Below are 17,259 nucleotides of genomic sequence, written 5' to 3'. Positions count from 1 at the left end.
ACCTACACTGAATGTGTGCCATCAGTTACATAATAACAGCACATTCACTGTTGCATGTGCTTGTGATACAAGTGGCTGCAAATGAGGAACTGTTTAGTGATTTGTACAGTTGGTGATATTAACAGCTTGTCAAATGGCTGATGTCACCTTGTCACAGTTACTAAGTGATTCAATTAGAGCTTGAGCGCTTGCATTTATCACAAAGTGTAAATGTTAGTAGCATGCGAGTACAGTACTTTTAAAGTACTTGAAAAAAAACATTCCAGTATCAGAATTTTTTGTGTTACAATTATAGAGTAAAAATATCAGCATTATTCACCATTAATGAGACGGTGATCAAACAGTAAAATATTTCATTCTATTGCATTCCTAATGTCAAACACCTAAGAGTTTGTGACCAACTGTATCCACTTTAATGGCATGAATGACAAAATAAAGTCAATGTGACAAAACAGGCAGATAATACTTCATAATTAGGGTTTTTTGAACTATAGATTGAACTAAAGACATCTAATTTTGTTTCAAAAATAGGCATGGGGAATTTCTTCTTCTAATAACTAAATTACACCTTAAATAATAACAGTAATAATGGTTCTGTGAGCGTCCTGCAGCAGTGATTCGTTGGCTGTTTACCCTAAAACAAAGCGTACATGCTTCTCTTTCCACCACACGCCTCCCCTGTCGCTCGACTGTTCCTCTGCGCTCGAGCGCTTCACAGGGGCTGGGGCCAGTGCGAGGCCCCTGGTGACGTGTCTGCACAGTCCCCAGTGCGGTCACACGGCGTTGCTACTGCTACAGTCAACATTACACTTCACCACCAACTCTGGCAGATCCGTGGTACTTCAATGTGTGAGAAGAAGAACAAGGCCAGACTGAATAATCTAGTGTCAACAGACCACATTAAGGACTCTGTATGGAAGAATAATCTCCACAATCAACTTTAGCACAAAAAATTAACTTAATTTTATTAAAATAGTGAATAGAGAACCTTCTTGCCCAGTTATACAATATGTTTAACCTCTTAAAAGAGACATGATGAACAGTACATGTTAGTCTCCATGTGATTTAAATATTTAAGACAACAGCAAAGATCCCGCTCCTGAAAAAGCTGCAGGACCTAAAGTGTGTGGTATCTACATCTCCATTTTCTACAGAGATTTAACTGCTGATTTAAAACAATTGCTTTTGCAAAAATGTGCAAATTCAAAGTTTTCCATCCCATACTAACACCCTCTAATAGGACCCAACAAGACACTGGACAGTCTACATCAAAGACAAAAAACAAAAATAATTTTTCACCATTTAAGATTTTCTCATTTAAGACAATGGACAAATCAACACCTACTGAGAAACTAAATGGACAAAATCCAGAGGCTCCACTGGAGGCCCTTTGACGTTTGCAGGGATCCTTCTCCGGACGGACTGTCTCATCTTCCTTTCAAGTCCATTTGTGCCGTCTTTAGGTAGATTTACAGTATGTGAATGTATGTACAATGTAACCAGGAACAAGGAAGACAAAAGTAAGGCACCTTCTTAACCATGATCCTGTTGATCTGTTTTTGTGGGTCCAGTTTTCCTTCATAGATAATCTCTGAAGCATTGTCCCTGCAGGTCCACATCCAAACATCATGGATGTTTAACAGTATCTGTATTGATTAGCTACAGTCTTCAATGATTTGTGTATCACTTTGGGTGTATTGCCTTTGGGTCATCAAAGGGACAGAGGTGATGGGGTTAGTGCAGTCTTAAAACACAGGCAGCCTGGTGGAGGTCAGAGTGCAGGTGGTGTTCATGTCCTCAGTGTGGGCTGCTCGGTGCAGGGACGGTTCAGAGGCACTGCGGTTTATCTTAGGAAGAGCGTGTTGGAGGAGCTCGATGGATGACAAGATCTAAACCAAAAAAGCAACACATACAGAGGTTCAGCTTGACCACAAAGGCAACAAACTGCAATGCACAGTCTAAGTTTGAAAGCATTGATTCCATCTCGAGGCGTCACATCGCAAAGTGTCTTTTACATGGGGGCTGCAGCCTTATAAAATGAGCAACATTAAATCCTTACAATATCAATTTTATGAAGAAATATTATGTACCTGTGGAAAAAGAGGTCTCTCATCTTTGGATTTCTTGATGCAGTCAGCGACCAGCCTTTTCAAGGCTTTGGGACAACTCTTGAAGAGCTTACTGAGGTCTGGAGATAGGTAACCTCTGCCCACCATAAAGATGATCTGTGGGGGAGACAGCCCATATCAAATCAACAGTGGACGGGGGTAAACGCATGTTGTGGGGAAAATAAAAAAGGTGCCAAGTCCTCTGTGTGCTGCCAGGCTATCTGACATTAAACCCCTGTCAGGAGGGGCTGGGGTACTGAACTGAAGGCACACTTTGTCCTCTTTGAGGGAAGACAGCATGAACCAAGTCAAGTACGCCGCCAGGTTCTGAGGTACGTTTAACACACACACATAGTGCCCCTTTTCTCCCACACCTCCAGGATTGTGTTACTAAGGCTAAAATTAGCCTTGTGGCTCCAGGGCGCTCGTCTCAGTGGGCCTCAGGCCAGCTCAACAAACCCTTTGGAAAGCCACAGTGTATTTCTACTGCCTCTGGGCCAAGGAGGCAGAGGAGACCTGTCTGCTGGAGGTTTTACATACAAGTTGGGCATCACACGCCAGGGTTCATTTAAATGGGAGCTTTTGCATTATTTTGACCAATAGAAATGTTTGAAATGATTGACTGAAAAGAAAAGGCCTATAATAAAGTCAGAACACTCTGATACCATTATATCTAGAGAGCAAATGGGGCTATGACTGTACCTGATCCCTGTTTGTGATCTGAGAATATGGGAGCTCTCCAGTCATGAGTTCAAAGAGCACAATTCCATAGGAATAGACATCAGACTGGAAGCTGTAAGGATTGTTGTCCTCCATTCGAATCACTTCAGGGGCCTGAAACAAACAGTTTGTGTGTTTAGATTTAGTTACATTATACATACAATATCTCTGCTGCTAGAGGACACTGAAACTCACCATCCAGAGAACAGAACCTGAGGGCTGCTCCACTTGATGTGAGCCACTCCATCTTGTTTTTACAGTTGCAAGACCAAAGTCTCCTATTTTAACAGTTAGTCCATCATGTAAAAAGATGTCTGCATTTCTATTAAAGAATCACAACTGAAGTGGTTTAGGGAGAGTATTTTAACAATGAGTTCCCTAAATGATAAAAGGATACTGTTGGACTTCATGTCACGATGAATGATGTTCTTTGCGTGTAAGTAGCTACAAAAAAGTAAAGTACAAAAATCATCATTGACATTGTAATAATGACATGTTTTGTACAGTTTGTCTATTCACAGTGTGAGACTTACTCCATGCCCTGTGCCGTTTGCCTGGCGATGTCTATCCGCTGGATCATCTGGAAGTTGGTCTCCTGAACATGAATGTGCTTGTAAAGGCTGCTTCCTTCACACCACTGAGTCACTATGGCCAGGTTGTCTTTTGTCATATAACCCATAAACAACAGGATATTGACATGTCGGGTTTTCCTGTGGGCAGACGCACCAGCACAACAGATAGATAAGAATAATTTGCAAAGTAATACAAAGCAGAGGTTGCAGAAAACCTACCGCAAAACAGCCACTTCATTTCTGAAAGCTTGAAACTGTTCAGGGGTTGGATCTTTGACTTTTAAGATTTTGACTGCTACATCGCCTGAATTCATACAAAAAATGTGATTAATAATTATTGACAAATTGACATAATATGCTTCCTTGACAAATAGACATCCATATACCATGCCATTTCCCTTTGAATACAGTTCCAAAAGAGCCTGAACCGATGCAGGACGACAGATACACCTCACTGGCCTCAATCTCCCAGTAATAACTGGAATCTCGCTTGTCTCGAGGTCTCTGCATGGGAACACGAGTAGTGAGACTAGAACATATCCAAAATGAGCAGACAAGTAAATGACCACTTTATAAAAGCTTACAATTTTATTTTTTTCCTGAGTGTTGAGAGAAGTAGCCCTCTCGCGCTGGGCAGGAGCAGGGGTTTTGGACTGGGCCCAGCCGGTGGGGCTCTGGTTGGGAGAGCTACCTGCTTCAGGGGCAGAAATTAAGAAAGAGACAATGAGATAATTGTACCGCACATTCGCACGCAGAGTGCAACAGAATCATATGAAGCCACCAAACACAAATATATTCTTACTTCATACAACTTATTATCATAGGGGAACATATTATGGTAAATAACATTATGAGTGTTTAACCACGTTATAAGTAATGGGTAATTACTGTATTGTTCTGCATTTGAGTGGATACATCACTGTACTTGGTTGCAATTGAAAAATACAGAGCCCACATGACAAATGTAGGGGTTTAAAATGTCACGTAGCCACCTTCAAAAATAAAAAATCAGCTGCTTACTACACTGAAGTTGCACAGGCTTATCACTTCCGCAGTTTTGAACAGGAAGTCAAGTCAAATTTAGATCAATACTGTGGTTTACAATGAGGAAAATGTTGATGATCCACTTTCTCTTTAACATTTTCTAGCATAGCCGTGCCCTGTACAGGCTTTATTCTTTATGTCGCCTTTCATTTAAAAACTCATGCTTGTTCAAGGGGTAACTGACAGTAGAAAAGTGCTCTGGCCAACACGGTCATATGGGTGTCATGACACAATAGACACTTACCAGAGTTGTGATCACACATGGCATCCTGAAAAAAAGAAGAAACATTTACCGTTTTACATAAATTCAATGTAGTCTTATGCTTTGACTTCTCTATTGTGAGTGTGACATGCTACCCAGACAGGCTTGTTTTCTAACCTTGTTGGAAACCTCGGGTGTGGCCTCAGCAAAAGACTGGGAGAAGTACACTATACCTAATTTCCTCTTGAGCCAGAATCTATGACACCAGGAGCTGGAGGAGGCATTCAGGCAGTCTAGCTACTCCCCACCGGGGCGAGAAGGGAGGAAAAAGGCAAAGGTATAGGAAAAGATGAGGAAAATTGGCCAGAAGAGTGCCAAAGTGTGCCATGCAAAACTGGCTGGTGAAATACACTAATTATGGAAGAACAGTGTGGTTAGGAAGAAGAAGGTAGGCAGAAATAAAGAAAATAAAGACTTAAAATAATCAAAAGGAGCTGCCATGAGGATTAAAACGGGCTAGAACCTGTCCGGGCAGATCGTTTAACAGAATGTACTGTAGATGATCGTTGAAATGTGCAATTGTTGTTCTGAGATTTGACAATGGAAGACTGCACTGTGGTTATATTTTATAGGTTGTGTTCAAGTCATATTGTAGAATCTCTATAGTTTCAGATCAAGTTGGAGGTCAGGTCACAATTCAATGGTACTTTTTCAGATTCGTTGACATGGTTTAGGGTTAATAATATCTCTTTTTTTACTGGACCTATCCTCGTGTTACAAATACTCTGTCAGCAGAAATAGATAAAAGGGAAATATGTTTGTGGAGCAAATTCCAAACAAATAATGATGAGTTTCAACATTTGTGGATTATAACTTTGGATGTTTCATTAAAAAACTTGAAATCTTCCATAGCGTGATTTTCTGCCCTCTCCACTTTTGCCTCTTTTTACTATGGATCGCCACTTCCCTTGATATCGGCAGCCCTGTGTAGAATAACACAACCCGAGGGAGGATTAAAACGGATGGCGGCACCAATTCAACTTCCGCAATAGACCTGCTCTCCATTCTAATGACATCATGAAATTCAAGATCGTATCTCTGATCATATATGACCAAAATCTGAATTGTAAAAAACTGGCCAATACACATTTAATATTATGATGAGATTTTCAGCAATATGAAAGTAGAAAGTATTTTGATGTGCTTTTTAATGTATCGTGGTTATAGAGACGATGGATGAATTAAATGAATGCATGAATAAAAAAAAATAAACCGTTGGGGTGGATACCTCCATCATGCTGCTGTCGATGGGCAGGGTGGTGCTGACCATGTGGACGTTTGGTGTGGAGGTAGAGCGTTGCCTCTGAGAGAGCGCGCCCCCCGGAGAGACATAGGATGTGTTGTAGTTGAAGACGTGAGGCGTGGAGTATCTGTGAGCGGAGCTGGCAGAAGAAAACAAACGGTGTAACAGTGTTTATACCACGCCACTTGTGTTTGTGTCATCATAAAGCACCACAACTAGATGAAAACATTCTATATTTAGCATGTGGGTTTGGGGCAAAAACACGTTGCACAATTATATGATGTATTGCAAGAGTTTAGATAATAAACATTATGTTGTAAGAATATAAGAACATGAAATGGCAATGGTCAATCTAATGGCGCAAACTACTTTATAGAAATAGTTAATCGAATAATTATGATCTGGTCTATACTCCAAAACATGAGCCGAGAGAAGAGGTCTCGATCTCAATGGCTTTTGGTTAAACACAAAGGCTTGTAAAAAGTGGTCTTATTATTCATCCTGAGCTGTGACTACACAAACATGACGAGGGAAATGTGCACATTTTGTTCTCCTGCTGGTGCCAGAGTCAGGACTAAACATGGACCGGCCTCCTGCTGGTGCCAGAGTCAGGACTAAACATGGACCGGCCTCCTGCTGGTGCCAGAGTCAGGACTAAACATGGAGCGGCCTCCTGCTGGTGCCAGAGTCAGGACTAAACATGGAGCGGCCTCCTGCTGGTGCCCAGAGTCAGGACTAAACATGGACCAGCCTCCTGCTGGTGCCCAGAGTCAGGACTAAACATGGACCAGCCTCCTGCTGGTGCCAGAGTCAGGACTAAACATGGACCGGCCTCCTGCTGGTGCCAGAGTCAGGACTAACATGGACCAGCCTCCTGCTGGTGCCAGAGTCAGGACTAAACATGAACCGGCCTCCTGCTGGTGCCCAGAGTCAGGACTAAACATGGACCGGCCTCCTGCTGGTGCCCAGAGTCAGGACTAAACATGGACCGGCCTCCTGCTGGTGCCAGAGTCAGGACTAAACATGGACCGGCCTCCTGCTGGTGCCCAGAGTCAGGATTAAACATGGACCGGCCTCCTGCTGGTGCCCAGAGTCAGGACTAAACATGGACCGGCCTCCTGCTGGTGCCCAGAGTCAGGACTAAACATGGACCGGCCTCCTGCTGGTGCCAGAGTCAGGACTAAACATGGGCCGGCCTCCTGCTGGTGCCCAGAGTCAGGATTAAACATGGACCGGCCTCCTGCTGGTGCCCAAAGTCAGGACTAAACATGGACCGGCCTCCTGCTGGTGCCCAGAGTCAGGACTAAACATGGACCGGCCTCCTGCTGGTGCCAGAGTCAGGACTAAACATGGACCGGCCTCCTGCTGGTACCAGAGTCAGGACTAAACATGGACCAGCCTCCTGCTGGTGCCAGAGTCGGGACTAAACATGGACTGGCCTCCTGCTGGTGCCCAGAGTCAGGACTAAACATGGACCGGCCTCCTGCTGGTGCCCAGAGTCAGGACTAAACATGGACCGGCCTCCTGCTGGTGCCAGAGTCAGGACTAAACATGGACCGTCCTCCTGCTGGTGCCCAGAGTCAGGACTAAACATGGACCGGCCTCCTGCTGGTGCCAGAGTCAGGACTAAACATGGACCGTCCTCCTGCTGGTGCCAGAGTCAGGACTAAACATGGACCGGCCTCCTGCTGGTGCCAGAGTCAGGACTAAACATGGACCGGCCTCCTGCTGATGCCAGAGTCAGGACTAAACATGGACCGGCCTCCTGCTGGTGCCCAGAGTCAGGACTAAACATGGACCGGCCTCCTGCTGGTGCCCAGAGTCAGGACTAAACATGGACCGGCCTCCTGCTGGTGCCAGAGTCAGGACTAAACATGGACCGTCCTCCTGCTGGTGCCAGAGTCAGGACTAAACATGGACCGGCCTCCTGCTGGTGCCAGAGTCAGGACTAAACATGGACCGGCCTCCTGCTGATGCCAGAGTCAGGACTAAACATGGACCGGCCTCCTGCTGGTGCCCAGAGTCAGGACTAAACATGGACCGGCCTCCTGCTGGTGCCAGAGTCAGGACTAAACATGGACCGGCCTCCTGCTGATGCCAGAGTCAGGACATCCTGAAGATGTGAGACAGGCTGACTGAAAGGATTCTATTTGCACTCTTCTCTTTGATGTCTAAAAACTGTTTTGTGATTTCTGTCATGTCTGTGTGATTTTAATGCATTGTTTCCAGTCGTGTGAAGCACTTTGAATTGCCTTATGCACGAATTATGCTCTACAAATAAACTTGCCTTGCCAACTCATGAAATATTGTCTGTAATAACAAAGTAATTGAATGAAGAAAACTTTGCCTACTTGTATCCACAGAAATTAAATAAGTTTCACAACAAACCCTCAAAGTGAAACTCTTGACAGCAAAACAAATCCCCAATTGGGACTGGTATATTTCAAAAGTACTTGCACTGGCAGATACATGGAGCTATTACAGCGACCCAAAGTGCTTTTCAAACCATTTTAAAGTGCGCCTGAAACAACAGACCCGATTCACTGCACCAATTACATCAGCCTTGGAAATGTAAGCTCCCATAAAGCGCTGTAGGCAATTAAGAATCGGGATTTGCTTCAATAAATATTAAGGTTACTCCAAAATTTGACTGAAATTGGGCATGTAATAATGGCTGACAGTGGCAGCTCGCAGCCTAATCTGGAAAACGTATGAAAAATGCGAATGTAAATCAAGAAAGGAAGAAAGTTTGAAATTTGGCCAACCTTGGAATCCTTGTTAGAGATTCCCTCATTCTCCGAAACGTCATTGGTGGAAGAGATGGTGCACTGCCCTCTCCGGGTGTTGGACACAACCTAAAAAACAAAGACGAGAGTTAGAAGATGGAGGCTTATCCGACCAAGCGTGGACGAGACACTCACAGGAGCTGTCTTATGTTGCTCCAGTCGACGCACATCGTTGGTACTTTGGTGCTGCAGTGTTCATGAAATTTGTAGCCACAGGTTTGGCAACGAAAACCATTTATAAGAAACTTCTGGCAAATATCACAAAAGGCTAACTTCAAATACGTCTTACGAACCTGGAAAAGGAAAGACATAAAGGAGTGTTAAAGGTGGACGTTCATATCCTCGTTAAAGGATGCACTGTGTGGCTTGGAATGTACCACAGCATGGCATTAAACCGATTTATTCCCACGGAGACAAGCAAGTGACTAGATATTTATGGAAAGGTGAGAAAGCAGGGTATTTTTGAGCAATATAACATTTGCAATCAAAATAGATGCTTGATAAATTTTTTTAATGCCATACTGTTCCATTCCAGGGAAAAGCAATAAAATCTCCACAGAGAAAAGCACGAAGCAGACAGAAAGTTACAGAATACACCTTTAAATGAAAGCAGCAATGTCCAGATTATTAAATTAATCAATAATCGTGATTGTTCAGGTCACAATGCAATTGTAAAAAACAATAAATAATAATTGTGACCATTTTAAAAGCAAAATTAAGCATTTTTGTTCAATATATACACTAAAAGTCATATGCAGTCATTAAACCTCTTCTGAAAAAGCCTAATCTAGATCCCGACCTATTGGTAAACTACAGACCTATTTCAAATCTTCCCTTCGTCTCTAAAATCCTTGAAAAAGTTGTAGTAAAACAGCTTTGTCGCCACCTGCAGGACAATAACTTATTTGAAGTTTTCCAGTCAGGGTTCAGAGCCCACCACAGCACTGAAACTGCACTAGTTAAAGTCACAAATGATTTGTTATTAGCCGCTGACGATTGACTGGTCTCAATCCTGGTTCTGTTGGACCTCAGCGCAGCGTTTGACACCATTGACCACAACATTCTACTGCAGAGGTTAGAATGTAAGATGTAAGTGTTGGAGGAACAGCCCTCAGCTGGTTTAAATCCTATTTATCTGACAGGTACCAATTTGTTAATGTAAACAAGAGCTCCTCACCATGCTCTAAAGTAATTTACGGTGTGCCACAGGGTTCGGTACTCGGTCCAATTCTGTTTACTCTTTATATGCTGCCATTAGGCAACATTATCAGAAAGCATGGCATTAACTTCCACTGCTATGCAGATGACACTCAGCTGTATTTATCAATGAAACCTGATCAGAGCGATCAAGTAGACAGACTTAGTACTTGTGTGAAGGAGATAAAAACCTGGATGACACTAAACTACCTGCTTCTTAACCCTGAAAAAAACGAGGTCATTGTGCTTGGCCCTAAGCATCTACGAGACGATATATCTGAGCAGATAGCCACACTGGACAATGTTAGTGTAGCCTCTAGTTCTACTGTAAGAAATCTTGGAGTCTTATTTGACCAGGAGTTCTCATTTAAAGCTCATATAAATCAAGTCTGTAAAACAGCCTATTTCCATTTGCGCAACATAGCCAAAATCAGAAGAATCCTGCCTAAAAGCGATGCTGAAAAACGTATCCATGCATTTGTAACGACTAGATTAGACTACTGTAACTCCTTGCTTGCAGCGTGTCCTAAAAGCTCCATAAAAAGCTTTCAACTGGTTCAAAATGCAGCAGCAAGATTACTATCAGGAACAAAAAGAAGAGAGCACATTACGCCAGTGCTGAAGTCTCTTCACTGGCTCCCCGTCGAGTTTAGAATCAAATTTAAAATTCTACTCTTGACCTACAAAGCCATAAATGACATGGCCCCATCCTACCTCAAAGATGCTATAGAACCATATCATCCAAACAGAGCTCTTCGCTCTCAGAATGCCGGCCTTCTGGTGGTGCCAAGAGTCTCTAAAAGTACTGTAGGAGGTAGAGCGTTTAGCTACCAAGCTCCTGTGTTATGGAATCAGCTCCCGACCCATGTTAAATATGCTGACACAGTCTCTTCATTTAAGTCCAGGCTTAAAACGTTCCTCTTCGAAATCGCTTATGGTCAGACTAGTTAGGAACAGAAACATAAACCCACAGCTTTAGCTACGCTGCCCTAGGAGTAACTATGCTGGGGGAAGTATGTCAGCTTGAGCACTATCCTCTTCTTCTGACTACTTATGCTAATCAAACAATATTTATTTTTTATTTCCACTTGCAAACTGTTCACTCCTGAGGACCTGTGGACCCAGATGTCCCTCTCCTGGTGAAGTGGTCCCTGCCCTGTGTGGACGGTCCCTCATCTGCCTGAGGAGTGGGTCCAGCTCGCCTCCGATGGTCCCTCATCTGCCTGAGGAGTGGGTCCAGTTCGCCTCAGACGGTCCCTCATCTGCCTGAAGAGTGGGTCCAGTTCGCCTCCGACGGTCCCTCATCTGCCTGAAGAGTGGGTCCAGCTCGCCTCCGACGGTCCCTCATCTGCCTGAAGAGTGGGTCCAGTTCGCCTCCGACGGTCCCTCATCTGCCTGAAGAGTGGGTCCAGCTCGACTCAGACGGTCCCTCATCTGCCTGAAGAGTGGGTCCAGTTCGCCTCAGTCGGTCCCTCATCTGCCTGAAGAGTGGGTCCAGTTCGCCTCAGTCGGTCCCTCATCTGCCTGAAGAGTGGGTCCAGCTCCAGTCTCCCTCGTGTCCGTCTGTGAGAGTCGGATCTCTCCTTCACTGGAACTCCTCCAGGTTTCTACACTTTTTTCCCAAAGAGGTTTTTTTTTGTAGTTTTTCCTGGCCGAGAAGGAGAGTCTAAGGACAGAGGACCCTGGGACATCGTCCCTCGCCACCACAGACATTGTTGATTCATTTCTCCCTGTGGCCCTCAGAGGCAACTGTTGTTGTGATTTTGGGCCTTACAAAAATAAATTGATTTGATTTGATTTGATAAAAAAAATATATATATAAATGTTTTAATCTGACTTCTTTTCACATTTAACTTGATTTTGTTCTTCAGAAAGATCAGTTTTGTAAAGCCAGCAACAAACTTGAGGAAAAGTAATGTCAGACAACAGGAATGAAGGAAAATTAAAGATTTGGTCTCAATAATTGTGAGTAATTGTTAAATCGTGATGGGTATTTTTTTTTTTTTTTAATAAATATTGTGACATCTCTAAATGAAAGTATATCTTGCCTTGTATGTATGTGTAGGTGAATCATGACGAAGAGGTAATCGTACTTACAAAATTATGAGTTGTCAAGGGGACATGATCCAAAACTTCCACAAGGAGCTCTTCACCAATTAAAGAAGTGGAGTCTGTGTTCCAATCCATTCTGAGCTTTTTACTGAATAAGAGGAGGAATACATTACTCAAATCGCTTCATCATTTACACACAGACACAGAGACTTTTTGGGGTCCCACATTCGACCGTTTCAGCTTACCTTCCCTGCGCCGGATGCAATTTAAACACAGCACAGCATTCGGGCTGGAGACCTCTGACCTTTAAGGCTTTAATTAGGCAACTGTGCAAAGTCATTCCCGGTCGCACATTTACCTGTGGAAACAAACCACTCACTTCAGATCGGGGGCCCACAATAATGCAAAAAAAGGGGTGGGATGCAAAATGTCAGAGTTACAACTGTACTGTGATCGTACTGTGATGAATAGTAGAATAGTGCAGAGTTTGCGAAAGTTGACGACGTAAAAAGAAAATGACGGTGAGATTGATAGTGATTTACCATTATTACAGTCTTTGAGATTACAGCACATTCACAACATCATAAAAAAGGAGCAAAAATATAAGAATAAAAATGAGCCGTTTAATTTATTTATTAACACAGCGATACCCATTCACCCCGGGGTCTTCATGCAGATTTTGCTCCATCAGATTTAGCATTAAAACACTGCCCAATGCAAAAAATAAAACTGCCTCTTGCTCAAAATCTGAGAGCTACATTATCACATGGTAATCAATAGGTTGTTTTCAGATTCTTGAATATCTTCATCATTGCAAAAATGTCATTTTTAAAGATTTTTCCTCAGCTGGGCCATAATTATTCACAACTTTACTGTTTAATAAGTATTTTTTTCCCGTGCCATTTAATAGAAAACTATCCCAATTTATTCCACCTAAATCTGAACTGGTCTCCAAACCGCCATCTTTTCCTAATTATTAGACGGTTTATTTATTTCACTTTTTGCACAATTAGGTCACTTAATTATGATTGTTTTGGGGCATTTGCATGACATTTACTAGTAACAACGATTAATCCTGACATCTGTGTGTTTTCCTGACTCACCACGGTGCGTTGTTGGTTTGGGAGGTAGACGCGGATTGTGCTGCTTGTCTTGGAATCGGGCATCTTGGCGTCATCGGAGGAGCGGCGCTGGCAGGGGAAACCTTGGACCATGGTGGGCGACAGGCAGGGGTTCTCAAACGCAGGGTCCTTCATACTGAACCCGTTACTCAGGGACTTCCACGCTCCTTGGAGGTGCTCCATTAGAAGAGCCAAGTGCTACAAACGGTCTGAAATGTAGCGAAAACACTGTCAAAAGAGCTCTCAACCGACATCTGAGAGGTCTTGTTACTGGTCTTTGAAATGTATTTCCAATTTAAATGTGCATAATGCAGCTTTGAGTTTTGACAAGTCAAACAATTATTTCTGTTGTACATTGAGACTTTACGTATCAAACAAATAAAAGATTCAAATATGGTGACTGAAGGCTTCAAGGTTGAGAATATTTATTAATAAAAACGTATCACTGATCAATTCAGAAATAGTTCATTATTTTTTTTTATTTTAATTTAACAATGTCATTGTTATAAAAATGTCTTTCCGTATGTGTTTTTAGAGTCTGTAGGGCCAAGTTGCAGTTGACTTGTCACAATTAGTCGATTATTTGTTGCAGCCCCAATCTGGCACCTGCTCGTCGCCATGGAGATATTACTTTGCCAGGAATGTTCCACAGTATGGAATAAACATGTGAATCTAGCTTTTAATTACAGGGTTTTTAACTTGTAACTCAGGAGTCAGAAAATAGAGAGGATATAGAGATAGAAATAGGATTAATACCATCTTGTGGAACATTCCATGCAAACAACATCTCCATGGAGACAAGCGGGTGGCAGATCCTCAGACAGAAAAATTACATAGCGTATCTAGAACTATTGTGACATCAGCAAATGCAGAGGATGTAGTGCAAGAAATTGTAGATTTGCTCTCGATGTTTATGATCCTTATGCGACTTTAAAAAGAGCTATAAATCACACTGTTTTGGAGATGCTCAAAGAGACACAAACGTCTAGTAATCTACCAAACAAGAGTATAACTACAAAGTGATATTTGTGGATCATTTTAAGGTCCATTCCCGTTTTGTGCAATACTTGAACCTCAACCAAGACAATTACAGGTACATTTTAGCACATTCCTGACGTACAGTTAAAATAATAATAATTAAAAATATTCTCTGAATATTGCCATCGAGATCATGGAAAGATTATTATTTTTCAATATTTCCCACTCCTAGTCAGAGGCTTGGAAGCAATAAAAAATATATTTTGAATTACTGGTCACTTAAGACGTTGTTTTGTCAAGGGTTTTATCATTTCACCCGAAATTACAATATCCAAGAATGTATAAAAATATAATCCGTGTTGATATTTAAGTTGAACACTTAGACGATTTGAAGAGGGGACAAACACAATTTAATCCATTTTGACAAGAAGAAGAAGCTCAAGCCACGACAAAGGGTCAGAGGTGCCATTAAAGTTCATGCTTTTCCACAACAAACAAAACAAAAGAACATTAGTGCACATTATGGCATGGATTTTATTATTAAGACAACACCGCAGGCAGAAGAACCTTCGCTTAATGCACTCGCAAGACAGACAGGTTACATTTAATCCAAACAACCATGCCCTCTTCTGCGGTTTGTTTCCAATACAAACTGCAAGGCTAGGAGTTCCAGTTATTTTCAGTACACTCTCACTACAAAAGAGCACGACCTCCAAAGACCTATCACTAGAGTAAGCCACACAATAACACGCCAGCACCACTCATTACGACAGTTTGTGGTTGCCATTTCGGGCCATCCCTGGAAAAAAAATGTCGAAACACTTGGAAGCTTTACAGTTGCACGGTACAAAATTATAGGCTGCACGATATAATGGCATCGCAATCTAAGTGAAATTTGAAAGGTCGCAATTAGCAAATCCCAAAGACCGTAATTATTAAATTATTTTGCAAACAAGGGCTGCAACTAATGATTATTTTAGCAATCGACTAGTCTGATTATTTTTTTCCAATTAGACCTCAAGTCTGCTGAACATATTGCAATTTTTCCCATACATTTTTGACTAAATAAAATGGAGGGTATTTATGAATAAAGTGAGTTAATGATGGCAATCTGAAATGATTTACTCTTTATTGACATTTTGATGCCGTCATGGATTTAAAAGCATAGGCACGTTTTTTTAGAGTCTGTGTGGTTTGTTTAATAATTAGAACTGAAAAAATAGTCGACCTGTCACGATTATTCTGATTAATCGTTGCAGCACTCAACACAATCCGGTTCATTATGTTTAAAACCTGTTCACCCTGTAGTTTAGACCTCTTCAAACATGTTCTGAAGTGCATTTGATTCTCGTTTTAGTTTTGCAGTTCACATTTCAGTCTTTTCTCACATATTAACGCTCGTGGACGTGTTTATTTTAACGTGCACTTCTTTAACCAGAATCCAACTACATCAATGCCACGACGTTGGTCAGAAAAATCGCAATGACACATTTTGCCCATATTTTGCCCCAAATTGTGCAGCTCCAGTTCAAATGCAACATGGACAGAAAAACACGGACGTGGAGATCCTAAAAGCTGTATTTATTATTTATTTATTTTTGCAAAAGGTCACTGCACTCAAACTACGTGCGTAATACACCGAGAAGCGTGTGCAAGCGGTGCTGTCGGGAAATCGCGCAACAACAAAAAAAAAAGGGGAAAGAAATGCGCACAATAACTTTACCTTGGTGGAGAAATCTGTTGATCGAGGCCGATACGTTTATGCAGACGCGGATTGCAGAAACGTTATGAAGCTAATTGTGTGTTTGGAAGGCCTGGCTGGCACTGTGTATTGCCATGAATTTGCCTCGGCCCTCGCTCTCAAAAGGCAACCAACATAACAAACAATCCGCTCACACTAGACTTATTCAGACTAATTTTGAGAGTCGATCGCACATTCGACACACGCGTGCAGTAACGTTCACGCAATAAAACAACGCAAAGCAAACTGCGGCTGATCGCTTACCAAGAGAAGTAAGAAAAGTTGTGCTGCTCCGCCATAACTTCAGGAAAAAGTGGCGTCGGTGACATCATATTCGCAGCGCGTTCAAAGGCAGGAGGAAAAAAATCACACGCGCAATAAAACGCGCAAGTGAGACAAAACAAACGCCGTATTGAAATCGGTTTGCGCTGCAATGATGTGTAATGTTACTTTATTGTAAAAATATAAAATGTAAAATAAAAAATATATATAGAATGCACATGCGTATTTCACTATTCGCGGTGAAAGAGGTCAAAAATCCGCCTGGCCGCAAAGTTACACGGACAAAAGTGCCGTGGAACGCTTTTCACAGTGAAAGTCAAGCGGGCACAATCCGGGTTTCTGTCGATATCCACCGTAAAAGAGAAGGTGGAGAGGAGTCCGACTGACGCCAGGGACTGAAACAAGACCTGGAGCCATCATAACAAGAGCTGCTGCAAGCCAAGCCGAGGAGCAAGCATCACACTCTGCGCAGCAAGGGGCAAACATGAGCCCTCCCACTATTATAATCATTTAGCCATTTTATTCCATCATCACTTTTGGGTATTTTTTTGCATCGGTCGTGATGAAATCTATGGAAAACCTAGTGAGTTTTTAATGGGAAGGAAGCATGACAAAGTTTTCCACAGGTTTATACTGAGCCTAAATGCATCATGGACTGTATGAATAGGCTTCAGTCCAATCCATATTTGAATCACGTTATACAATGTGTTTTTATATATTCGTCTCATAAGGGGACACACACAAGAATATATAACATCATTTCTAAGGTGGCTCAAAATGTCACTTTCTGTCTTTATACTGGGCCCATCTGTAAAGCAAAGTTTAAAAGTATTACCATTTTTTAAAGTATTTTTTTTAGACTATAGGGTCAGAATTAGACTCTGAAGGGCCACTGTCCCCTCTATTAATGGGAAAAGTTGTTACGGTGCATAATTGTATAGTGTATGAAGCCAATTAAATGTAATCTTTAAAGCAAGTTGTGTAATATATTTATTTAGATTTTACACACACACACACACACACACACACACATATATATATTAGCCACCCAAGACCGCCATCGCCTGGTTAAAAAAAGCCAACGCAGGTTTGAGAGCAGTGTTACAGTCATTGCTTTATGGCCTTATTAAAGAATCATATTGTAGCTGATTTA

The 17,259-nt window shown here is 42.2% G+C and overlaps 2 protein-coding genes across 4 annotated transcripts in view; both read right to left on the bottom strand.

The window, feature by feature from the left end:
- Positions 1–17,259, bottom strand: part of vgll4a (vestigial-like family member 4a) — a 97,657-nt gene that overhangs the window by 26,917 nt on the left and 53,481 nt on the right. The gene's annotated exons all lie outside the window — the stretch shown is intronic.
- raf1a (Raf-1 proto-oncogene, serine/threonine kinase a) lies at positions 940–16,227 on the bottom strand. 3 transcript variants are annotated; one of them, XM_072448926.1, is made up of 18 exons: positions 16,089–16,227; positions 13,088–13,314; positions 12,230–12,342; positions 12,030–12,132; positions 8,871–9,028; positions 8,715–8,804; positions 5,935–6,088; positions 4,824–4,943; positions 4,689–4,713; positions 3,985–4,094; positions 3,787–3,904; positions 3,620–3,704; positions 3,362–3,538; positions 3,226–3,272; positions 3,024–3,142; positions 2,811–2,942; positions 2,091–2,225; positions 940–1,889 (listed from the first exon to the last, which is right to left on the bottom strand). In XM_072448926.1, exons 2-18 carry the CDS (start codon positions 13,286–13,288, stop codon positions 1,746–1,748), a joined length of 2,031 nt encoding a protein of 676 aa, XP_072305027.1. In that variant the 5' UTR covers positions 13,289–13,314; positions 16,089–16,227; the 3' UTR covers positions 940–1,745. The 3 variants fall into 3 exon arrangements, with proteins under 3 accessions (XP_072305027.1, XP_072305028.1, XP_072305029.1); XM_072448927.1 differs by lacking the exon at positions 16,089–16,227 and adding an exon at positions 15,807–15,830; XM_072448928.1 differs by lacking the exon at positions 4,824–4,943.

This window comes from Eucyclogobius newberryi, unplaced genomic scaffold (genome assembly GCF_026437365.1).
Source record: "Eucyclogobius newberryi isolate DKJ021-1_F unplaced genomic scaffold, fEucNew1.0.hap1 SCAF_17, whole genome shotgun sequence".
NCBI lineage: Eukaryota > Metazoa > Chordata > Actinopteri > Gobiiformes > Gobiidae > Eucyclogobius > Eucyclogobius newberryi.
This window is presented reverse-complemented; position numbering and strand designations above follow the sequence as displayed.